We start from the raw sequence: 25582 nt of genomic DNA, 5'->3' as shown, positions 1-25582 counted from the left end.
GATCAGAATGTAATACCTAAGTAGACATTATTTGGCAATCCTATCACTTAATTTAGTACTAAGAGTACTAAATTAAGTTTCTGATTAATACTAACATAACTTTTGGGATTCTTTCCTCATTTAATGTCTCCTAATTTCATATTATGGCCTCTCAGTATATTTGGGGATGGTCACTAGGAAATTTTTTAAAAGTTGAAAATAGCATGGGCAGAAAAAAAGTGTCTTATTTTGTGCTCTAACAGCTCTTAAGAGTTACTGAGATCTGAACAATGCTCAGCTACAAGGCTATTTCTTCATTTATATTATATATGACAGAAAAAGTGCAAAATTTAATTGTCAAATTCATGATGACTAGTAGAACCCAAAGACAAAAGTAACGCCTAAAAAAAAAAGCAACCCTGAAGCCTGAAATTTCCTACTTTTTGAAGAAGCCTAGGGGGAATTTATATCTAGATGCCTTCTAAAAGGGCTTTAATTTATATCACCATCATCAGAACAAGGTGTTGATGATACTGTTTTCTATTTCCTTTCTTTCCCTCCATAGATCAGAAGATGCATGTTGAAATACACTCTAAATATATCACTCAGTCAGTTTCGCCTTTAAAAGGATCAGTGAAGTATAGTGTGTTCAAGTGGCTACATGGTGTAGGTCATTGTAGGACATCTGTAGGTCATTGGATGGACAACTTTTTCTAGTACCTTTTTCTTCTTGGGTACTCTGTTCAAAGCTGGAGGGTCATTCCAACCATTCTGAGGACCTATAACAGATAAGAGAGAACGTTTTCCTTTAGAATCCTGAAAGAAAAAAAAATAAAACTGAATCCATCACCTAATACTTCAAAATTCTGCCTTAACCCTGAGATAACTGCCACAAAGGGTTTACCAGCCGAGTGTGGGGATCACCATGTAGCCCTGGATTCTCACTCTCACACCTCTTAATAGGAATAAGGTCTTCACTTGGTAGGTAAGATATCTTGACACTGTTTCCATTTAAAGTGAAAGAGCTGTGCTAAATTTGGGATGGTGAAGTTTTTATTTACACTGGTGCATAACCTGCAAAGATCAGTTTACTATTCTCTCCTAATAATGAAAATACAAACTCTGCTTAAAAAAAAAAGGATTCTGATATATTCAGCACATATAAAAAAAAGAATAAAATTAGCAATCTCCTATTTGCCAAGAGGGCAATTCAATATAAGCAAATCATCTATTCTAAACATGGTAAAAATATGTTAAGAAAAAAAAACAGACTCCAATTATGTAGCACTAGTAATTTTTTAAATCATCTTTGCCTTGGGAATTACTTATAAGCAAAGCAAAAAAGGGTATTCAAATATCTGTGCTAAGATTTTTAATACCATAAAAAAAAATCCCAGGCTGACAGAAAATATAAAATTAAAATACTACCAACTATAGTAAATTTCCTCTTAAAAAACACACACACACGAACAAACAAACCAAAAAACCCTGTTATTTCAAAGTGAAAAGTGAACAACAGTAGTACAACTTATTAAGTACTTTAATGCCAGTATCTTTAAAGAAAAAAGGAATACAACATGCTGGAAATAAGACAATATATATATTTTTGAAACGGAGTCTAGCTCTGTCTCCCAGGCTGGAGTGCAGTGGCAAGATCTCGGCTCACTGCAACATCTGCCCCCGGGTTCAAGCAATTCTCCTGCCTCAGCCTACTGAGTAGCTGGAACTATAGGAGTGCACCATCACACCTGGCTAATTTTTGTATTTTTAGTAGAGATGGGGTTTCACCATTGTTGGCCAGGCTGGTCTTGAACTCCCAACATCAGGTGATCCGCCCACCTTGGCCTCTCAAAGTGTTGGGATCACAGGCGTGAGCCACTGTGCCCAGCCAAGACAGAATAATTTCTAAATCACAATTAATTCTCTTACATTTCACTAAATGTGAGTTTTGATATCCTCTATAAGAAAACCAGATACTTGTTAAAGAAATTTTTGTGTATCTACATGTGTAAAGACAAAAAATTACCTTTCCAATAAACATTTTTTCAATATTTTAATTTGTACTTGTTTAACTGATATACATAATATTTAGTCATAAGAAAACTGTTTAGCAAACCAAAGTCACAGAAATTTAAAAAAAATACAGATCTTTGCCTAACCACCAGCATTTATTTGTCTTGATTTTAAAACAGAATTCAGGCCAGGTGCAATGGCTCATTCCTGTAATCCCAACAATTTGGGAGGCCAAGGCAGGTGGATAACTTGAGGTCAAGAGTTTGAGACCAGCCTGGCCAACATGGTGAAACCCTGTCTCTACTAAAAATATAAAAATTAGCTGGGTGTGGTGTTGCACGCCTGTAATCCCAGCTACTCAGGAAGTTGAGGCAGGAGAATTGCTTGAACCTGGGGACAGAGATTGCAGTGAACTAAGATTGTGTCACTGCATTTCAGCCTGGAGGACAGCACAAGATTCTGTCTAAAAATAATAAAATAAAACAAAAACAATTAATTTCCTATACATTTGCTAGGAGACAGAAAGTCAGGTATGGCTCAAAAGAGTTAAGAGTTAACCACAAAATATTAAATGATATGCTGCTTTCTGATTAACAAGTTCTTAAATTTCTGGTTCTCCATCAATTATTTAATCATTCAAATATCCGCACTTTCTAGTCTTACCAGTAGCTTAAGACAGTCTTGGCATAGTTTTTTCTTTACGTCTATATAAAACAGCCTTGATAACAAAGCTACTTGTGAAATCACATAAATTCAATCAGTTCCAAAATTTAATTCAATTATGAAGCCAAATAAAAAGATGATCCTGATCAGGAATATCATCATCTTTGAGATTGACATGCATTATTGTTAATGTATACTCATTAATTGTATTCAATCATTCACAGATTTCCAAAGGTATATTTTACAACCAATTCACCTTCCAACACAGGTGCCTGGTCTTGGATAGACTGGTTTTCTGTAGATAAAACGTAAAAATTACTTAACGGTACTACTGAAGACATTTTAAAGTCTACTCATTTTATAATTGTTTCTTCTCCCTTCATTAATCCCCAGAAAGTGTAAATTAATTTTATAAGAGAACAAAACTTATTTTTTTTCTATTTTTTTTTTTTGAGACGGAGTTTCACTCGTGTTGCTCAGGCTGGAGTGCAATGGCACGATCTTGGCTCACTACAACCTCTGCCTCCAGGGTTCAAGCGATTGTCCTGTTTCAGCCTCCCAAGTAGCTGGAATTATAGGCACTCACCGCCACACCCAGCTAATTTTTATATTTTTAGTAGAGATGGGGTTTCACCATGTTGGCCAGACTGGTCTCAAACTCCTGACCTCAGGTGATCCGCCAGCTTCGGCTTCCCAAAGTGCTGGGATTACAGGCATGAGCCACTGTGCCAGGCCTATGATGTATCTTTTTAAAGAGAAAATTTTATCGCTTTCTATTTAAAATAACAATGTTTCCCTAACTGTTTGCATGTATTGTTTTTCTACTATTTGACTAATGAAGTTCAGAAATATATATCACTGAGGGGATAGCACTTCCTAACATATTCACCTAATGTGTCTATTTTGGTATTGTTCAAAGCTGTGAATCCAAATCAGCTGTGGATCTTGTTAAACCACAGATTCTAATTCATTCGGTATAGTGACAGAACTGGAGAAACTGTAATTTCTGGAGTCACACTGTGCATAAATATGAGAATAGGCCCAACAAATAATGTAACAATCTCATATGGTCCTTTCTGTAAGAATATATGGATTTGCAGACTCAGCATAAGTCTCCCAGAAATCACTACTTCTCATAGGAAACCAAAGTTTCTAGCAGTGGAGAAGAGAAAAACAGGCTGACACCTAACATAGCAATTCCAATTGTCAAATATTTAGGGTCGGGCCAGGCCCAGCCTCAAATCACAGGTATGCAGTGTCAGTATGTCACAGACATTTAACTTATGTGAATTCAACGATCATCAGTTGATAAGGGAGGGAGGAAACAAGAATATAGTAATTAAAATTGTGAGTTCATTCTGCAATTAAATAGGCAGTAAAAAGAAAAAAAATATAGTGAGTTCAATTTTATTTGAACTCTACTCAAGAAGCATGTCACAGGGACACTGTGAGGCAGTAGAGGTGATCCCATATTTTGAATTCTCATTGTGTGGTGTACAATTCTGTTTAATGACAGATGTTTTTCATACAATATATAAATGCAAGCCAACTGTTTCATCTAGGGTTTAACTTTAAAAAGGATCAAGGATAACTGACTATAAGTGATTTTCTATTTTTACCTTGAATGATGACTTTACAACCTACCTCTCCATGTGAGATATGACTTCATAACACTATAGTTCATACATGTCTAGTGAGTCACAGTGTGTGCATTACAATGGAGGACTGACCTGATTCCCAACTACTAAGGCACTCTCTATCACCAGGCTTCAGCTTCTGGCTGAGGGAGCCAATATATTACAAACCTAAAAGTATTGGAAATAGTTTGGGCTTGACCCTTTATGGTCAGGTCAAAACAGCATGCTCTCTTCCCCTGCCTCATGAGAGGAAGATGCAGATGAGGACTGCTTTTAAGCTCTGGGTGTTAAAGCTGGGAGGGTATCCAGACTTCACCAACTATTAGAAGCACACAAAAGTCTGTGGAACTATTTTCTTATGTCCCCTTAGTAAAATGACACCAAAGTCATAATAAAATCAAATTCAAAGTTAGGGGTAAAACAGAACAGAATCAGAACCCACAGGTCTCTCAGGAGGAACAGTCAGTTGGCTAGCCTGAACAAGTTAAAGGGGCGTGGGGAGGCCTGCTGAATAGAAGGCAATATTTTATAATAAAATTCTCCTCTCCCAAAATATATGCCTGACTGACTCCTCCTAACCTCAAACCATGCAACATATTAAGCCATGTGTTTTAGTAAAGCTCCAAGAGTCCTTTTACTGATTTAGAGTTTTGTCTCAATTCTAACCCCTTTCAATCTTGCTTTTATAGATTTAGACTGTTTAAATATGACTTAAAAAAAAAATTCTCCTACTCAAGCATTTTACGTATGTATGTATGTATGTATGTATGTATGTATTTATTTATTTATTTATTTTTGAGAAGGAGTCTCGCTTTGTCACCCAGGCTGGAGTGCAATGGTATAATCTCGGCTCACTTCAACCTCTGCCTCCTAGGTTCAAGCAATTCTCCTGCCTTAGTTTCCCGAGTAGCTGGGATTATAGGTGCCCACCACCATGCCTGGCTAAGTTTTGTATATTTAGTAGAGATGGGGTTTCAACATGTTGGCCAGGCTGGTCTCAAACTCCTGACCTCAAGTGATGCACCCACCTAGACCTCCCACAGTTCTGGGATTACAGGCGTGAGCCACAGCAACTGGCCTAAATATGACTTTTTACAAACCGTTCAACTGATCTCTCCTTTATAGAGGCATCCTTTAATAGCGACAGGAAGTAAAACAAATCTACCTGAAGAACATACATACCTACAGAAGACATTATGGATGTGAAAAATATGAAAAATGATACTCTTGGTCAATACTTAAAAAAAACCAAAAAGTCAACACAGCACATTTTAATCTTGAACAGAAATCTCCCAGAAAACTGAAAAGGAGAAAATCCTCCCTACCTTTTGTTTACTCTTTCAAAATACTATAAAGTGGGGATAATCTCTTATTCTTTTTAAAACATGACATGACTTTAAGGGCATGGAAAAATGATTCACAGCGTAATATTAAGAAAAAAATAAGGCAGGCGTGATATTAAATGTGTAATATCACTTAATGTTACACGTGGTGACTCACGCCTGTAATCCCAGCATTTGGGAGGCCGAGGCGGGTGGATCACCTGAAGTCAGGAGTTCAAGACCAGCCTGACAAACATGGCGAAACCCCATCTCTACTAAAAATGCAAAAATTTATAGCCAGATGTGTTGGCATACACGTGTAGTTTCAGCTACTTGGGATGTTGAGGCATGAGAATTGCTTCAATCCGGGAGACAGAGGTTGCAGTGAGTCAAGACTGAGCCAATGCACTCTGGCCTGGATAACAGAATGGAACTTGTCTCAAAAAAAAAAAAAAGAAAAAAGTAAGATGTAAAATTACATGTATGTTTGTGTTTGTGTTATGATCCCAATTCTTCAAAAAGGGATGCACACAATGAACTACTACTTCAAACCCATTAGGATGGCTATTAAAAAACAGAAAACACAAGTGTTGGCATGGATGTGGAGAAACTGAAACTCTTGTGGATTCCTGGTGGGAATGTAAAATGGTGCAGCTGCTGTGGAAAACAGTGTAGTGGTTCCTCAAAAAACTAAATGTAGAATTACTGTTTGATTCAGCAATTCTACCTCTAGGTATGTACACTGAAGAATTAACAGCAGGGACTCAAACAGATATTTGCACACCCCTGTTCATAGCAGCATTATTCACAATAGACAAAATGTCTATCAGCAGATGAATGGATAAACAAATGTGGTATATAGATATACAGAAGGGGAGTATTACTCAGCCTTTAAAAAAATTCTGATACATGCTATAATATAGATGAACCTGAAAAACATTATGCCAGTCAAAAAAGCCAGACATAAAAGGACAAATGCATGATTCTACTTATACAAGGCATCTAGAACAAATACACAGAAAGTAGAACAAAAGTTATTACTGTTTAATGGGTACAGTGTTTCAGTACGAGAGGATGAAAAAGTTCTGCAGGGATGGCTAATGGGTACAAAAATGTAGTTTGACACAACTGAATAAGATCTAGTTGATAGCACAACAGGGTGACTATATAATGTAGGGTGTACATAATGTACAATAATTATTGTACATTTAAAAATAACTAAGAAGAGTATACTTGGACTGTCTGCAACACAAAGAATGATAAATACTTGAGGTGATGGATACTCCAATACCCACTTCCCCTGATGTGATTATTATGCATTGTATGCCTGTATCAAAATATCTCATCTACCTCAAAAACATATACATCCACCATGTACCCACAAAAATTTTTTTTAAAAAGTTCTAGCCGGGTGCAGTGGCTCATGCCTGTAATCCCAGCACTTTGGGAGGCCGAGGTGGGTGGATCACGAGGTCAGGAGTTCAAGACCAGCCTGGCCAACATGGTGAAATCCTGTCTCTACTAAAAATATAAAAATTAGCCAGGCGCAGTGGCATGCACCTGTAGTCCCAGCTACTCGGGGGGCTGAGGTGGGAGAACTGCTAGAACCCAGATGACAGACGTTGCAGTGAGCCCAGATTGCGTCACAACACTCCAGCCTGGGCGACACAGTGAGACTCTGTCTCAAAAAAGAATAAATAAATAAATAAATATAGCATGTCACTGGATACTATAGTCTTATCCACCTTAGCACAGAGATTCATCTTCCATAGAATCTTTGAGGGAAGGAAGAGGGAAGTGCTGGTCTCAGATGCAAGGGCGGAGTTGCACACCATCCTTATCCAATTCCACTTCTCACTGGAATCCTTCTTAGCTACTCTTACAGGAGCATAATGGTAGAATCTATGCACCAGCTAAGATAGTTTTCAGTGGATTCAGAGAAAAAAAAAAAAGCATAGAGACTTTTGGCTAGAAGATAATTTGAAATAGAAAGAATAGAGCATCTTTGTTAACCATATTCCTTTCATTTCCCTATAAGCCTAGCATGTCACATGTGTAAAAAAAGTATCACAAAATTAAAAATTAAAATTTAAAAAGACATGAATCCTTGAAGTCATTTTCCAATGATACAAGATATAATTCTTCCAAGAAAATCATGGAAAAGCATAAAAGATCATGCTTTCCTTTACTTGAATAGTTAAAATCAGGTGCTAAAATTTGCCTAAGGAATGTTCATGAATTTTTTTTTAAATTTCAGAACACTATTTCATGAGAATATGCAGTATTATTCCCCTTCAAGACTCTTCTATGTGAAGAAGTACAAGATTATATATGCAAATTAAATTATAGTTTTCATATTTGAAAGTGGTCTCTCCCTTAGAAACAAGCACACATTAACCCAGGGGCCCCCTAGAAACAAGAGTGACAGGCAGTTATCCTAGAGAGTAAAACAGGGAAAACTCCCTGCTGTCCTGTGCTGCCATCACAGAAACAGCATTGCACTATCCCAACTCAGGCTGTTACCATCTCCTACCTAGAACTAGGAAAAGGCCTGGTTTTCTTACCTCTGATTCTGCTGTGCTACCCACAATCTATCTTGCAAGGCCACATCCAGATTAATCGCCCTTAAGTACCACTTTGACTGCACCACTCAGCAGCTCAAAATCCTTCATAAGAAACTTCTATCTTATTGAATGATATGAAGTAAAACTCCTTGCCCTGGCACTTAAGGTTTTCCAAAATTTGGCCTAAATATAAATTATATGTTCCAATTTATAACAGAGCTATTTGCTGTACACTAGAAATGGACTGTCTTTTCTGCCTCCATTACCTCTGTCAGGGATAATTCTGATTGTAGATTAAACAGGTATCCATTGAGACTTTACCCAATCAATGTTCTGCAGATTGGGGCATTAGTTTCTCTGCACCTGGAGCACATAATTTTGTGGTTCACTAATAGAGGGCATGAAAGTCTCTGGATCTGTCAGAAATTATCCATTGAACAGCTGGAATTTCTAAATCCTAAACAAAATCACTATCTAAAACAAAATGGAACAATGACAAAATTTTCGTTTATAATTATTATTATTTGAGACAGTTTGACTTTTTTGCCCAGGCTGGAATGCAGTGGCATAATTTCAGCTCACTGCAACCTCTGCCCCTGGGGTTCAAGCAATTCTCCTGCCTCAGCCTCCTCAGTAGCTGGGATTACAGGCGCCCACCACCACACCCAGCTAATTTTTGCATTTTTAGTAGAGACGGGGTTTCGTCATGTTGGCCAAGTTGATCTCAAGCTCCTGACCTCAGGTGATCCAGGTGGATCCTTGGCCTCCCAAAGTGCTAGGATTACACTAGCCACCAGGCCAGCCTTGTTTGCAATTATTTATATAACCTAAGCAAAACTTTTAGGAAATCCTAAAAGAAAATAACATAAAGTTGTCAGTAGATTAAAATATAGCCGACTACTAACATGCAAGAGGTAACAAAGCAGATAGGCATACTGCATGCTGAACAATGGAGAGTGTTTGTCTGGCTTCCTCTTCCTATTAATCTGTTTCTCAGCCAGGTTAAAACATTCTGTTACTTTGTAAATAAACAAAGGCTAATCTCAAGGCCAAATGCACTTCTGCTTAAGGAGAAAAAGAATATGCAAACATTTAATTTAGATTATAAAGTAATAAATGCCTCAGTGTTGCTGGGTGATTTTTGAAATTACAGTGCTGATAGTTTTCTATCATTTACACCAGAGCTTAACTACCTGGTATTAGAAGAATGAACATGGGCTTTGAAGCTGGGAACTTGGTTTGTATTTCAACATGGAGATTCAACATTTATTGGCAACTATTCATTTCAAAAAATTTTTATTTCATTATTTTTATAACTTCAACTTTTATTTTAGATTCAGAGGGTATATGTGCACGTGCAGGTTCATTACCTGGTTACACTATATGATGCTGAAGTTTGGCATACAACTGATCCTGTAACCCGGGGACTGAGCATATTACCCAATAGTTTTTCAACAGATGCCCATTTCCTGACTCTCTCCAAATAATTTTAAGTACTTGAAACTTCTCAGTAAAAACATGGAGTATAACTTTGTTCAAGGAATTAGTGTCAACTAAATCTACTTACATTAAGTTCAATGGCAGAGTATACACTCCTACCCTCCCGAAGCTCTGAAGTTTTTCTCATGTAGCAACTAAAGTTCATTACGGGAGAGAGGCGCACTTTCAGGGAGTTTTAAAATTTCTTATAAAAATTCCAAAGGCCAGGCACAGTGGCTCACACCTGTAATCCCAGCACTTTGGGAGGCTGAGGCAGGTCAATCACCTGAGGTCAGGGGTTTGAGACCAGCGTGATCAACATGGTGAAACCCTGTCTCTACTAAAAATACAAAAATTAGCTCAGTGCAGTAGCTCATGCCCATAATCCCAGCTACTCAGGAGGCTGAGGCAGGAGACTCACTTGAACCCAGGAGGTGGAGGTTGCAGTGAGCCAAGATTACGACACTGCACTCCACCCTAAGGAACAGAATGAGACTGGGTCTTAAAAAAAAAAATTAAAAAAAAAAAAAAACTCAATCAAGGCCAGGTGTGGTGGCTCATGCCTATAATCCAAGCACTTTGGGAGGCCGAGGAGAGTGGATCACTTGAGGTCATGAGTGCAAGACCAGCCTAGCCAACACAACGAAACCCTGTCTCTATTAAAAATACAAAAATTAGCCAGGCGTGGTGATGCACATCTGTAATCCCAGCTACTTGGGAGGCTGAGACAGGAGAATCTCTTGAACCTGGATGGTAGAGGTTGCAGTGAACTGAGATCGCACCACTGTACCCCAGCTTGGACAACACAGCGAGACTCTATCCACGCCCCTCTCCCAAAAGAAAAAAAAAGAAAAAAAGAAACATCAATCAACACCTCACATTACCCACTTTACAAACAGAAATAATACCCCTCCATCCACCCATCTGTTCATAAACAAATAAAAGAGGGGGCCAAACCAAATCCCTTTCAAGCGCAGACCTGTTCTTTGGGACGCAGGCAGCTCACTGGCAGCAGGCAGTGTACCTGTTGTTCCAGGAGGCAGTGCATAAGCTGAAGATGATGGTGGAGCTCCTGGTCCGCCATGCTGGAAGGATGCTCCAGAGGAAGGGGGAGGAGGAAAAGTAGCAGGGCTGGAGGTAGGTGAAGAGGCCTGGTGCTGTGCTGCGTACAGCTGAGACTGCCCAGAATAGGAGGAAGCAGAAGATATGTAAGGGGTGTTAGGGTAAGCGTTTGAAGTAGGAGGAGCAACAGGCTGCTGAGGTCGATACATTGCTGACCCCCCTGTTCCGAAGGGATACGGCTGGGCTGGTTGATAAGCTACACCAAGGAGAAGAAACAGAAATTTCAATTAGTTACAAGTTTATTCAGATAGTAGCAGAAAACTAAAAAGTTATCTCAGTATATAGAAATGATTTAAATCATTAATAAATTATAATCCCAAATTAAAAATTTATACGGTTCTATTTTTGAGGCTCAGATGTCCCAAATACACTTGAATTCAATAGATTCAGTATCTGAAAAATGCCATCCCTAAACTGCTGCTGGTTATGAAAATATTTGAATCATCAGACCCAAGAACTGTAAGACTGACCCTTTTCCGAGACTTCTGCTGATCCTGTGAAAAGACTACAGTGACCACCAGATGGAACCAGGCAAGAATTACACATTCAAAGCACGCCACTTTACAGAAAAAGTTACATGGAATTTGGTGGCAGCTCCAGACCTTCCTCCCAGTAAGAACGGTACGGTGAACACTACTGTTATGCATCAAATATATTCTCCAACATCCAGTTAAATCACTAGCTATTGAAATTCTGAGTTTGAACACAGTTCCAGATTAACTGCCAACTCTATGATCCCTAACAAAATAAGTACTATATTTTACATACTGTATATAGTTGGTTAGTAAACAATCAGGCAACCAACTCATGCCTTTTTTTTTTTTTTTTGAGACGGAGTCTCACTCTGTTGCCCAGGCTGGAGTGCAGTGGCACGATCTCACCTCACTGCAACCTCCACCTCCTGAGTTCAAGTGATTCTCCTGCCTCAGCCTCCCGAGTACCTGGGACTACAGATGCATGCTACCACATCCAGCTGATTTTTGTATTTTTAGTAGAGATGGGATTTCACCATGTTGGTCAGGCTGGTCTCGAACTCCTGACCTTGTGATCCCCTCGCCTTGGCCTCCCAAAGTGCTAGGATTATAGGCGTGAGCCACCACGCCTGGCCCTTTAATGCAAAGACCTATACCCAGATTAGAGAGTTTTGGTCTTGCTTTTTTTTTTTTTTCTGAGACGGGGTCTTGCTCTGTCACCCAAACTGGAATGCAATGTTGTGATCACAGCTCACTGTACTCTCAAACTCCTGTGCTCAAGGGATTCTCCTGTCTCGGCCTCCTGAGTAGCTCATACTATACGCTATCGGTGCCACAAGGCCCAGCTAATTTTTACATTTTTTTTTTGTAGAGATGGGGTCTTCCTTTGTTGCCCTGGCTGGTCTCAAATTCCTCACCTCAAGTAATCCTCCTGTCTCAGCCTCCCAAAGTGCTGGGATTACAGGCGTGAGCCACCACGCCTGGTTTAGGGAGATCTAAATATTAATACCATCACATTCTTCGTGACCAAGGGTAGGTATGAACCTAAATAAAGTGAATCTAGTAAAAGTGTATCTGTTTCCTATCTACTCTGAAGACAGCTCTTTCACATTAAACATTTGAGTGAAAGGCTGTATCAAATTCATATGTATGTTGCATAATAGCATCCATTTTAGCACAGAACACATTCATTAGAGAGGAACACATTTCCCCCTTGAGGTTTTTTAATTTTTTTGCTCTTAAATTTTCAAATAGTGGCAATATTTCACTTTCCAAGTGCAATTATTTTCTTTTAAAGATGCCACTAATAGATACATGTCATTACACATTTGTTAAAATCCACAGAATGTACAACACTGAGAGTGTGAACTATGGATTTTGGGTGATAATGAGGCATTAATGTAGGTTCGATTTTAACAACTACACCACTGTGGCGTAGGATGTCAATAGTGGGGCACTCTGTATTTTCTGCTCAGTTTTGTTGTAAACCTAAGACTGCTCTAAATAAATAAATAAAATGAAAAAACAGTTTGTAACAAATGCCCCTTGAAAATATTTTTCCAAAAATAGTTTGTCATCTTGCCTGAAGAAAAAGAATATGTATTAAATAATTTCTAAAATTCTATTTCTTTATATCAAAATCATGGGACGCTTGATTCTCTTTAACATGTCTTAGGAACAAGAGTCAACTACTCTGAACAAAGTGACAGAGGAGCTATTTCCTAGCATAGTGATTCAGGCCACCTCCTAGGGAAACCATGCTTCTCTATAACAGGGACTCAGGAATCCTATGCAGAATGGTTCTTACTTTATTGCCAAAATTGATTTGACCATGACTTTGGGGCTTCAAAGTAAAGTTACTACATTAGAAAATAAATACTGCTCTGAAAGGACATTGGGGTCACACTACTTACGCTGTGGCTGTGGATAAGGTGGTACCTGTGTGTGCATATGACCTGGAGATGTGGGAAGTTGGCTGGCAGCATTTGGATTAACATTTCCATGCATTAGGAAACCTGGAGGTGGAGGATTTTCTCCCTAGGAAACAAGAACATGGTAAAAAGGAGGATTACAAGTGGAATCAGGAACTTCACCAGATGGACTTATAATCTCTAAAATGGAATTCTGTATTAAAAAAAAAAAAAAGAAAGAAACATTGCATTTTGCATATTCTATCTTCCTCAGGACAGCACATTTTCTGAGCAGCACATTTTGAATGATTAAAGATCAGACAGATCCAAGGTAATAATTGCAATAAATGGCAAAAGATGCTAACAGCCTTTAAAAATATTCATGAAATGTCACCAGGATTTTCCATCTCTACTAATTTCCATCCACTACTCCACTCTGTAAATATAAATATAAATGCCATAAAGGAAATTTTTGTTTCTCTTCAATTTCTGCAATGCTAAAAAAAGGAAAAAGAAAGAAAAATAAAAAATGTCTTCAGTAAAATCAGATTTAAACCACTGTCAAAACCTTGGTTAGTGTTTTGGTAGTTCAAGTCAATTTAGAACTGCAAAAGAAGGAGAGGAAGAATAAGGAAATTAATTGTGCTAAAAACTACTTCTTGCATCCTAAAAGCATTAAAATGCAATGAGCAGGCAGATGGATGGGGAGTGGGGGTGAAAGAGCTTGAGGAAGGTGGGTAGACAACATATAACTATGTATATTTAGGTGAGCAGAATTCTGCTCAAAGAGGAATAATGAAGGATATACCTGTGTGTCAGAGGGAGAGCCTGCAGGTGGATGGCTGGGAAGGGCAGTAGGAGTTTTGTTACTCCAGGTAGTGACAGTAGGGGCAATTCTAACCTGAATTGAACAAAGAAATACCAATCACAGAAAATAAAAAATGAAAATGTTAAAAGAAATTTAAAAAATAAATAAAACCCGAAAGGTATTAACAGCCAGATGTAAAGCAAAAGGTAAGATTGGCAAGATAACATACATTAGTCAGGCAACTGCTTTCAAGGTAGCTGGAATTCCAAAAAAAAAAAAAACAACAACAAAAACCACACAATCACAATGAAACAGGGAGAGAAAGGCAGGAGAAAAATCAATATGAAAACCTAAGTCAAAGCACAAAATCAATGCCATTCAAGTGTCAAGTATAAGTGGGGAAAGTGAGGTTTTTTTTAAGTAGAGAAAGAAAAAAGACATTCCAGAAAAAGAAAGTTATTGAGTAAAAAAGTGATTTTTTTTTTTTTTTGGAAGCATTAATAGTATTCATGCTACTATTAATCTACAAACATACTGGTATAAGCTCCCTTTTCTAGATTTTATTACAGCCACAAAAATCATATCAGTCCAATATGAGGCTTAAAAATCATACAATCAGAGTATTAAAGCTAAGTATTAAAGATCATCCAGTATAATTCCCACCCTTTATTGCTTAGAAAACCAAGTCCCAGAGAAGTGAAGGGGCCACACAACTCAATGGTGATGCCAGGTTGCCTGATTTCCGGGCCAGTGTTTTCTACATTATACCGTGTTGCTTGCCCTAGAGGCCATTATTTTTGTTTGGTTTTTCTTTAAGCCATCAAAATCCTTTTTGTCATGTAAATCTTTGCAGAAACTCCAAAACATAAAAAAAAAATTAATACAATTGACCATTGACCAACATGGGTTTCAACTGCATGGGTCCACTTAGATGTAATTTTTTTTTTTTTTTTTTTTTTTGAGATGGAGTCTCGCTCTGTCACCCAGGCTGGAGTGCAGTGGTACGATCTCGGCTCACTGCAACCTCTGCCTCTCAGGTTCAAGTGATCCTCCTGCCTCGGCCTCCCGAGTAGCTGAGACTACAGGTGCCCATCACCTTGCCCAGCTAATTTTTGTATTTTTAGGAGAGATGGAGGTTCACCATCTTGGCCAGGCTGGTCTTGAACTCCTGACCTCGTGATCCACCCGCCTTGGCCTCCCAAAGTACTGGGATTATAGGCGTGAGCCACCGTGCCCAGCCAGATGTGAATTTTTTCAATGTAGTTACACTGAGTTTGCCTGACTCTCATATCTCCCCTTCTACCTCCTCTACCTTTTCTCCATCTGCCACCCCGAGACAGCAAGACCAACCCCTCTTCTTCCTCCTCCCCCTCAGCCTACTTAATGTGAAGACAAGAATGAAGACCACTTCCACTTAATGATGAATAGTAAATATATTTTCTCTTCCTTATGATTTTCTTAATAATATTTTTTCTAGCTTACTTCATTGCTAAGAATATGGTATATAATAAATACAACATACAAAATATGTGTTAATGGACTATTCATGTTATCAGCAAGGCTTCCAGTCAACAGCAGGCTAATTTTAGGAGTTAAGTTCTCAGGAGTGAAGTCATGGATTTTCAACTGCATGCAGAGTCAGTACCCCTAACCCACGTGGTTCAAGGGTCAACTGTAAAGGCAAAGTTATGCTGGTCAAAGCAGAAGCGGAACTCCTACTGATCTGTCCTCCCTCTCATCCCTTTGCCCCTGCCTGTTAACACTGCATTAAAATCACAAGCCACTGTCCTCATTCATTCAGTGTATCATAAGATTTCATTAAGAAACTCACTGCTTTATGATTCACTTTGTCTTTTCCTGCAAGTATAGGATTGGTAAATCAAAGTATAACAAATCTTTCAATGTTTTTACCTTTTTCCAGAAAAATAAAGCTAAGGACATAAAGAGTAAATATTCTCTTTTCCTAATGAAGAGCTTGCCTTGCTTCAGTACCATGACATGTAGCTTGGTTTAACACAAGATGCTTGGGAGTTCTAATCTCAACTTGGCTGGTAATCAGCCAGGCAGTGCTGCGAAATTCAAGCTCTGTGTCTTCAGCTCTGGTGGGTTGCTTGACATCTCTGCTTCTCAATTTTCCCAGCCATCATCTGCTCTGCCCTACCTATGTCATAGATTTTCTAAGTCTAGTGGCAGAGGGAATTTAGTCTATTTTGTTCATAAATATACCCCCCAGCAGCTAGAACAATGCCAGGTACTCATGACAGGGTCTCAACAAATATTTGTCAAATCAATGAACAAAATCAAAATAGAGAGTATTCTAGATAGTTAACAATTATATTCAAATGCAATCTATCCTGATTAAGTACCCATCAGAAACACAACAAAAAGAGCATTAAATTTTTTTGTTCTTCAAGATTTTATATTTACTTTTTCTATAACAAAATGTAAAAAGACTCCATCAATCCTATCAGCAATTTGTTCTACTTTAAAACAGGCAGAGTACCTGCTAACTTTGCTATCGATCAAGACCATTTATTACCAATGAAAAAAATATTCTTCATTTAAGGACATGAAGAGTTATCTCCTGGTCTGGAAATACGGAAGTTTCTATGTGAAATAGTAAAAGATAATAAGAAGCCACATTTTGTAACACAAAACATTTGGTAATGTAAATAAAATTATTGATTCTTTTCACTTTCCATATAATCTACAACTAACTTCAAAAACCTTTGGTCATTCACTTTTCTCTAATATCTAAATTGTCCAAAAACAAAAAAAAGTCTACATTCTGCATACTCTTTATTGTGCAAATACAGAATACACTAAATCTAAACCTGTACTAATGATTAAGAATACTAAGAAAATACTATCTTCTAAAATTATTTTATAAAACAACCAAATCACCAAGATTGTTCCTGCTACTTTACAGCTTGCCAGATGAATCAAACAGAAGTTTCAATAATAGATGTACATTTGTAAGTAAAGTTTGAGAGACAGAGAAATAGAATAAATCTCCCTAGTGAGCTTAAAACCAATTTATATCTAAAATATAATTTGTCTGACCAAGTAAGAGAGATGATTTCAAAACATAGATCATTAATAAAACTTCAAGAATCTAAAAAATATATCTATTTTAACAATATATTGTCTGGTTTTACCATATCAGAGAAGGTCTTTTGCTGAACAAATGAAAACTACCAATTTGAAGAGAAACACAAAAGTGTTCCTACTTCATCTGGACCATATCACTCACATGGGGATAATATTGCTGAGTTTGAACTCTCGGCATCTGGTGGTGGCCAGCAACTGATCCAGGCCTGCCCTTGGGCACCTGCTGTTTCTCATATGGAATTTTAGGTGATTCGTGTCCTGCCATAGGCTCTCCTTGTGCTCTACAAAGTCTGTCACGAAGCTGCATGATATTTGGCTTAAAAAAGGAAAAGAAAAAAAGCAAACTGTTAAGAGTTCACCTAGCTATATGACAGCATGTTAATTTTCTTAATCAGATTATTCATCAACATATCCCTTTTTGTTCATAATGCTGGGTATTATACAATAGATCTGACACTCACAGATGTCATAGTTTCTACTACTCAAGACTGGCACCAAAGGTCCATGACATACAGTGCAACTTGTAATTTAACTGAGGCAGGGATCTGAATTATGCCCACCTTATGGTTACTACGCAAGACCAACATTACTTATCAATACTACTCTTTGAAGTTTTCTTGTGGTTACCTAATGCTCATAAATCATAAAACTACTTTAAAAACTGTAACTAAAAAAGGCCACCAAAGAGAATCAACTATTAAAGATGGTTATGGAAGAAAATGGTGATCTAAGAAAGAGATGAAAATGTTAAAAGAGATTTTTGAAATAAAGAGTAAGATGTGAAATTCAGATCTGTAACTCATACAGATCTACATGCATAGAGATTTACAAAAGTATGAGGTGACCATATATGTTCTAAGTGTTAACAAATAACAAAAAGGCAATGTGTTAAAACGTTTCAGCAAGATCTATCTCTAAAAATTATACATTCCTATACATTTGTTAAAGGTTTAAAGGGATCATTTAAATGTTTTAGGCATATTTTATTTTCCTTTTACGGGGGAGAATTGTATATTATAATGCTATCACGAAGTCTCAGGACATACTCCCCCCCAAAACGCAAGGTCTACCAAGATAAATAGGAAATAACATCAAAAAAATATGCTTTTTTTGGCCTAAAGAATGTTCTTTAAAGTCCAAAAAAAAAAAAAAAACGCATGAAGAATAACGTATAGAAAATGGATGTGATTATAAATGGTACGAAAAATGAATTAATCTTAAGCTAGATGAGCTACAGGTCTTAGAGTAAATTAGTCTTAAGATAAAGCTTCATATATATACATACATATATATATATATATATATATATATATATATATATAGGTATAGGTATAGATATATATCTTTTTACTTATTAAGTAAAAAGTCTCATAAAACTAGTATGCCAAAGCCACCATAAAGGAAAAGATTATGCATCACCTATTCTACCTAATATTCCCATCGATAATTCAGAAATAAATAAGCCAGATCTTACAGCTAAGTATATACAAAACCAACTCGAGAGTCATACTGCCATAGTCCTGGAGAATATTATGTACTTTTTACTCAATGAAATGTATCAATAATCCCCAAAAACAGACAAAATACTGAAAACAATTGACTAAAAAAATACATCAAAAACAGAATAAAGTGATTAGTAAAAAAAGTACAGAGACAAGATAGTATCTGCAAGGCTCAAAATCAAGCTCCATTAGACACAAAATGCAGATATAAATATTCTTGTGAAAAAGTATCCTCAAACCTCACCTGTACTTTCCGGGTTTGGGTTTCCCTCTATTGTGTTCCATAGCACCAATACCCTTATCACAGTACTCATATCACATTTTTGTGATATGACTGGGTTTGGGTTTCCCTCTATTGTGTTCCATAGCACCAATACCCTTATTACAGTACTCATATCACATTTTTGGAATCCCATGTTTACTTGTCCATAGCCAACTTGAGTTTGGAGGCTTCCTAGAGAAAGGATCTTGGCAATCTTGTTCACCATTCTATACCCACTTGTTGAACTGAATTGAAAGAAGTATCATTTTGCTCAAGTTTTATTGTGCAATAAATAAAGACAATGTAATTAGTTTCCTCTGCACTGAATATGTAAAAATATACTTGCCCATAGACAGTATCAGATTAAAAGGGCATACAGAATGAACTTCTTCAATACTATCTGGGATGGAACATATGGGATTTTTAAAATGCTAACAACTCCATTTGTTTGATTAAACTTTAACATTTACAGCTTTTTGACATAAAAGATTCCTACAAAGACCTTTATATGAAGAATCAGCATTTGGCTTTAAAAATAAAAAGTGGTCTATTCCCTAATCATTTTCCTAAAATACTATGTCCCTCAGTGCAAAGGAATCTGCCACACTGCAAGAGCATCCTCTCTCTCTGATACAGCTTAGATACACCTAAAATGATCCGTGAAGAATTGTCAATAACATTTACCTACAGTCAGGTTATAGAAATTCAACTGCTCCAAAATATTCCACCTACTAGTATGTTTATGTCTAATGCTAAGTGGTGTCTACTAGACTCACCTTACTCAAACATTACAGAAACGGACGATTGTAATTACCTGGTTGGTGTTGTCAGGAAGAAAAGCCAAGGCTGCAGCAATACTGCCCTGAGCTGCCAACAAATTGGCATACTGACTCATCTTCGCAGCCAAGAGAACTCCTACAGTACTAGTGTCTGTGGCTTGAGTGAGTTGCACAGCTTTTCGAAGGACGACAACTTTCTCAATCAGATCCTAAATGAAAACAATGAGAGAAAAACAAACAGAAACATCAAGACTGTAAGAGAGGAAGCAGGAAAAGATCAATAGTTACTAATACTTCTAAAACCCACTCAAAGTACAGTACCTATTATCATTCCTCTTAGAAAAGTACAGCCACTATTTAGGTAAGTGAAAAAGTAGTAAGGAGGAAGAAGGCCTTTTACTCATGGATAGGGCACAGGTTACCACCTTCTCCTAAATATCCTTAAACTACCAGATAATTGTCTAGTGAGCTAAAATAGGCAAATACTCAAAGTGAAAATGATAGGCGGATGTCAGAAGGTAGAAACTCTGTTCTAGCATGTATGGGAGGAGCTACGAATGAAAATATCTGATATGGTTTGGCTGTGTCCCTACCCAAATCTCATCTTGAATTGTAGCTCCCATAATCCTCATGTGCCGTGAGAGAAACCCAGTAGGAGGTAATTGAATCATGGGGCAGGTTTTTCTAGTGCTATTCTCTTGACAGTAAGTCTCATGAGATCTGATGGTTTCATAAAGGGCAGTTTCCCTGCACACGTTCTCTTGCCTGCCACCATGTAAGACATGCCTTTGCTCCTTCCTTCACCTTCCACCAAGCTTGTGAGGCTTCCCCGGCCATGTGGAACTGAGTCCATTAAACGTCTTTTTCTTTATAAATTACCCAGTCTTGGGTATTTCTTCATCTCAGTATGAAAACAGACTAATATAATATCATACCATCTATTCTATAAAAATAGTACTATGTACTATAAGGTAACTCATATACAGAGACACATGATTTCCAAAGGAGTTTACTATTTTAAATCTAAGTTCTCCTGTTGCCCTTCAATACCAAATCTTTCCACAATGGGGAGCTATGCTTCTGGGAGAAAGCCTAAGAATATCATACCTTTCTGCCTTTCCTAAGTACCTAAATCCAGAGGGGTAAAACAACTGTTTTTCTGCCAGAAGCTCTTAAAAGGAAAACTTTGATTTTCTACCCATTTTTTTGTTTCAATAGTGATCTTTAAAGCAATGATTCTACTGAGAAAATCTCTTTCCAGAAAGAGAAATATTATATGGTAAAATTGTCATAAGACTCTGCTGATTTAAATGCTTAGGAAAAAATATCTAAATACATAGTTAGTACCTGAGAATGGTCCCCACGTTTTCTACTTCCTCTCTTGCTTGTGTATTGGTGTCACATGGCAGTAGTGCCCAATCTATGTGGCACCAAGGACCAATTTCGTGGAAGACAATCTTTCCACTGGCCGGCAAGGGGGATGGTTTCGGGATAAAACTGTTCCACCTGACCTGTTCCATTAGGTATTAGATTCTGATAAGGAAGATGCAACCTAGATCCCTCATATGCACAGTTCACATCAGGGTTTGTGCTCCCATGAGAATCTAATGCCACCACTGATCTGAAAGGAGATGGAGCTCACGCAATAATGCTCACTCACCCACCACTCATCTCTGCTGTGTTCCTAAGAGACCACAGGCTGGTACCAGTTTATGGCCTGGGGGTTGGGGACCCCTGTTACATGGGATTCCATTTACCTCTCACTTTCATTTTCCCTTAACTATAAAGATTCTCTACTGGTATTGGGGATGCCTCCTATTCCTTTACCCACATTGCCTCTTTCTTTGCTCATGGCAGGCAGAGCCACTGGAAGCAGACAGAGGAGCACACAGAAAAAGAGGTAAACTCTACTGCTGTTTTCAATCCTCCTGCCACCTATTTCCCCCAATAAACTGCCAAATCACAACGATGATCTTACAACAGCTGCAACCCCACTTTCCTATCCCATCTTCTCAAACTTTGCTTCTTCAAGGACAGCAATAAATTTATATAATTATCCAGCAAAAGAAGTTCTTGAATGTATAGAACAAATGAATTTCTAGATTATAACTTGATGATAAGTAGGGTGAAAGACAACACTAAAAAATAAGTCCCTTTTGCTTCAAAGATACTAACCTGAAGAGACAAAGGGTGACTTCCATCTTGAGCTTTAGTCCAACATGCAACTAATTTCTCTACATTCCCTGCACAAATATAGCAGAGACATGCTTGAGTCTGCAGGAGGCTATCTCCTTCATTTTCAAGCCTAGTTCCCAAAAGATCTATAAATAAGAGGAAAATAAAATAAGATTATACCCAAGCAATCTGTATATGATTGCATATGAAGTTGTGAGCAGCTAAACAATATTTTCAGAGGCATGGATTAAGCTTCATAACCAATGAGTAGCACGTAGAAACAAAATCACTCTAAATGCTTAGTAAATATTCATTTGTTAAATGAATTAAAGTGAGCGACAAATTGTATATAATAAATGAGTTTATAAAGCTATTATCTAGCTGTACAACTAATTTTTATTAATTATGTTAGAAAAACAATAAATGGGGCCAGGCGTGGTGGCTCACGCCTGTAATCCCAGCACTTTGTTATGCTGAAGTGGGCAGAACATGAGGTCAGTGAGCCAAGATTGTGCTATTGCACTCCAGCCTGGGCGACAAGAGCAAGACTCCATCTCAAAAAAAAAAGAAAGATGTCATCCCATCTGAATTTGATCAAATAAAAAAAGAACAAAGAAAGAAAGAAAGAAAGAAAAACAATAAGGAACAATATCTGAACAAAAAAAATCCTAAAGGCACATTTGGAATAGATTTATCAATGGTAGCTAAGTCTAATATAAATTATTTATAAAAATGCAGTTTTGGCTGGGCATGGTAGCTCACGCCTGTAATCCCAACATCTTGGGAGGCCAAGGCAGGCAGAACAGCAGAGGTCAGGCGTTCAAGACCAGCCTAGCCAACATGGTGAAACCCTGTCTCTACTAAAAATACAAAATTAGCTGGGCATGGTGGTGTATGCCTATAATCCCAGCCAGTCGGGAGGCTGAGGCAGGAGAATCACTTGAACCCAGGGGGGCAGAAGCTGCAGTAAGCCAAGATCGCACCATTGCACTACAGCCTGGGCAACAAAAGCAAAACTCTGTCTCAAAAAACAAAAAAGGCAGCCAGTATCTTATAACTTTTATATTCTTATAAATCTTTCAAGGTAGCAAATGGCTATTTGTTATACTAGTAGCCTTGAGCTTTTCTTGCAAATATTTATTCCTTAGCCACCAGTTTAGTCATGGTCTACAATGGTAATTTCTATTCTAATGCTATCATTGTTAATTTTATCACAGCTAACATTTACTAAATTAGAGCTGTTTATAGTCTATTTTACAGATGAATAAACTGAGGCTTAGAAAGTAATTTTTCCTAGATCATACAGCTACTAAGTAGCTAAGGCAAGATTCCAACTCTAGTCTGTCTGAAACCAAAATCACTAAGGAATTTTTAAAAAATAAATAAATATGAAGTAATATATTTAATAAATCTGAGAAAAGCACTGAAATGAGAACTTCTTTTTCTTTTTTGTGATTCACAGATTTACAAAAGTTTCTAATAAAATTTGTCATTTAAGTTTATTTACAATATATCCTGCCACGTATGTAATGCAGTTAAATATAAAACACATTTCTTACCACAAAGGGCTGAAAATTCATCCGGCTTTGCATAAGTCAATACTGCAGCTAAAGCCTCTCTCCAATTTTTAAGATCACAAGACTCAACAATCTCTTTCCAGTTCTTCATCACCACTGCAGTGATGAGCTTGAGAAAGGAAAACAGAAGAAGAATTAAATGCCTTAACACAGCAATAAAAATTAATTCTGGCTAATTAATCATGTCAAGTATTTCATGCCAAATACAGCAGCAAAATGAAATATATTTTTGAATCAAATGACATAATAATGGTATTATTGTTCCTCAAGAAACAACAGCAACAACAAAAACAACTGACAACATATTTCATAAAGTGCTGAGAAGAAAAAATATAAGATGCTATCAGAACCTTTAATAGGAAGGTGTGACCTGGTCAGATGGATCAGGAAAAATGGCCCAAGCATGTGGATTTTTGACAAGTGATCTCTGAAGGACAAGCAGGAAATAACTTCATCAAGAAGAAAAAAGCCTTCCAGGCCAAGGGAACAACAGATGCAAAGTTCCAGTGAGAAAGGAACATGCAATGAGTGAGAGAGGAACTAAAAGGCAGCCACTGTGGCTAAAAAATAACAGAGGAGAGACTGACATGAGATGAGGCTGGTGGGACTCAGTATTGGTACAACTTTTATGAAAACTAACTTCTATAAAAATTACTTTATAACACAGAAATAACATCAAGTAGCCACAAAAAAGAATGAGATCATGTCCTCTGCAGGGACATGGATGGAGCTAGAGGCCATTATCCTTAGCAAACTAACACAGGAACAGAAAACCAAATACTATATATTCTCACTTATAAGTAGGAGCTAAATGATGAGAACATGTGAACACACGGAGGGGAACAACACGTATCGGGCCTACTGGAGGGTGGGAGGAGGGAGAGAATCAGAAAAAATAATTAAAGGGTCCCAGGCTTAATACCTGGGTGATGAAATAATCTGTACAACAAACCCCCATGACACAAGTTTACTCGTAAGTTTGTTAGATATAACAAACCTGCACATGTACCTCTGAACTTAAAAAAAAAATTGGGACACTTTGTGCCAGAAATTCCTCTTCTAGGACTACAGTCCAACTTAAATCAGAAATATGTACAAATCTTAGGGCACACCAAAGGTGTTGAACACTATATAAACAAGAGGTTTATTTCTATTAGGAAAATATTGGAAACTACCTAAGCATACCAAAATAAGGGAAACATTATATCTTCTCACCATGAAATATTATAGAGCAAATAAAAAATTTAATAAGGCCAGGTGCAGTGGCTCACATCTGTAATCCCAACACTTTGGAAAGCTGAGGTGGGTGGATCATCTGAGGTCAGGAGTTCAACACCAGCTTGGCCAATATGGTGAAACCCCATCTCTACTAAAAACACAAAAATTAGCCGGGCATGGTGGTGGGTGCCTGTAATCCTAGCAACTTAGGAAGCTGAGGCACAAGAATCACTTGAACCCAGGAGGCAAAGGTTACCGTGAGCCAAGATCACAACACTGCACTCCAGCCTGGGCAATACAGCAAGACTCCATCTCAAAAAAGAAAAAAGAATTTTTTAATAAAAATCTTTAATGATGTAAAAAACTACTTACAATGTAATTGACAGTATCTATAAACAAAACCACACACACACACACACACACACACACACACACACACACACACACAAAGTATGATCCTGAATCTGTTAAAAAAAATTCTACAAATACACAGATAAGATGTATAGAAAGATATGCATCAATGTATTGACAGAATTAGGGGGTGTTGAAATTTTTACCATTAAAATTTTCTATGTAAAGCCTTTCTGAAATAACCGAAATATTTTTAATCCTTTTTTTTCCCCGAGACAGAATCTTGCTCTGTCACCCAGGCTGCAGTACAGTAGTATAATCTCACTGCAACCTCCACCTTCTGGGTTCAAGCAATTCTTCTGCCTCGGCCTCCGAGTAGCTGGGATTACAGGCGTCTGCCACCACATCTGGCTAATTTTTGTATTTTTACTAGAAATTTGAGGTCCAGGATAACCTCAAATTTCACCATTAGCCAAACTGGTCTCAAACTCTTGTTCTTGTGATCCACCTGCCTCAGCCTCCCAAAGTGCTGGAATTACAGGCATGAACCACCGCACCCAGCCTTTTTTATTTTTTACTTTTTGAGACAGAGTCTTGCTCTGTCACCCAGGCTGAGTGCAATGGGGCAATCTCGGCT

General features: G+C 37.7%; 1 protein-coding gene across 28 annotated transcripts in view; it reads right to left on the bottom strand.

Moving 5' to 3' along the window:
* Positions 1 to 25582, bottom strand: part of SEC31A (SEC31 homolog A, COPII coat complex component) — a 76956-nt gene that overhangs the window by 8913 nt on the left and 42461 nt on the right. For 8 of the 28 annotated variants that reach the window (XM_032239751.1, XM_032239750.1, XM_032239754.1 and 5 more), the window contains 9 exons: positions 23359 to 23485; positions 21800 to 21945; positions 19660 to 19833; positions 17224 to 17397; positions 13971 to 14063; positions 13166 to 13289; positions 10637 to 10975; positions 2912 to 2950; positions 700 to 758 (listed from right to left, as the gene is read on the bottom strand). In XM_032239751.1, coding sequence (XP_032095642.1) covers positions 700 to 758; positions 2912 to 2950; positions 10637 to 10975; positions 13166 to 13289; positions 13971 to 14063; positions 17224 to 17397; positions 19660 to 19833; positions 21800 to 21945; positions 23359 to 23485 — 1275 coding nt within the window. The remainder of the gene's footprint in view (positions 1 to 699; positions 759 to 2911; positions 2951 to 10636; positions 10976 to 13165; positions 13290 to 13970; positions 14064 to 17223; positions 17398 to 19659; positions 19834 to 21799; positions 21946 to 23358; positions 23486 to 25582) is intronic. The other 20 variants (XM_032239764.1, XM_032239769.1, XM_032239765.1 and 17 more) reach the window with 10 other exon arrangements.

This window comes from Sapajus apella, unplaced genomic scaffold (assembly GCF_009761245.1).
Source record: "Sapajus apella isolate SASKATOON/1434 unplaced genomic scaffold, GSC_monkey_1.0 scaffold45, whole genome shotgun sequence".
Lineage (NCBI taxonomy): Eukaryota > Metazoa > Chordata > Mammalia > Primates > Cebidae > Sapajus > Sapajus apella.
Note: the sequence above shows the minus strand (reverse complement) of the source record. Positions and strands in the feature narration are given on the sequence as shown.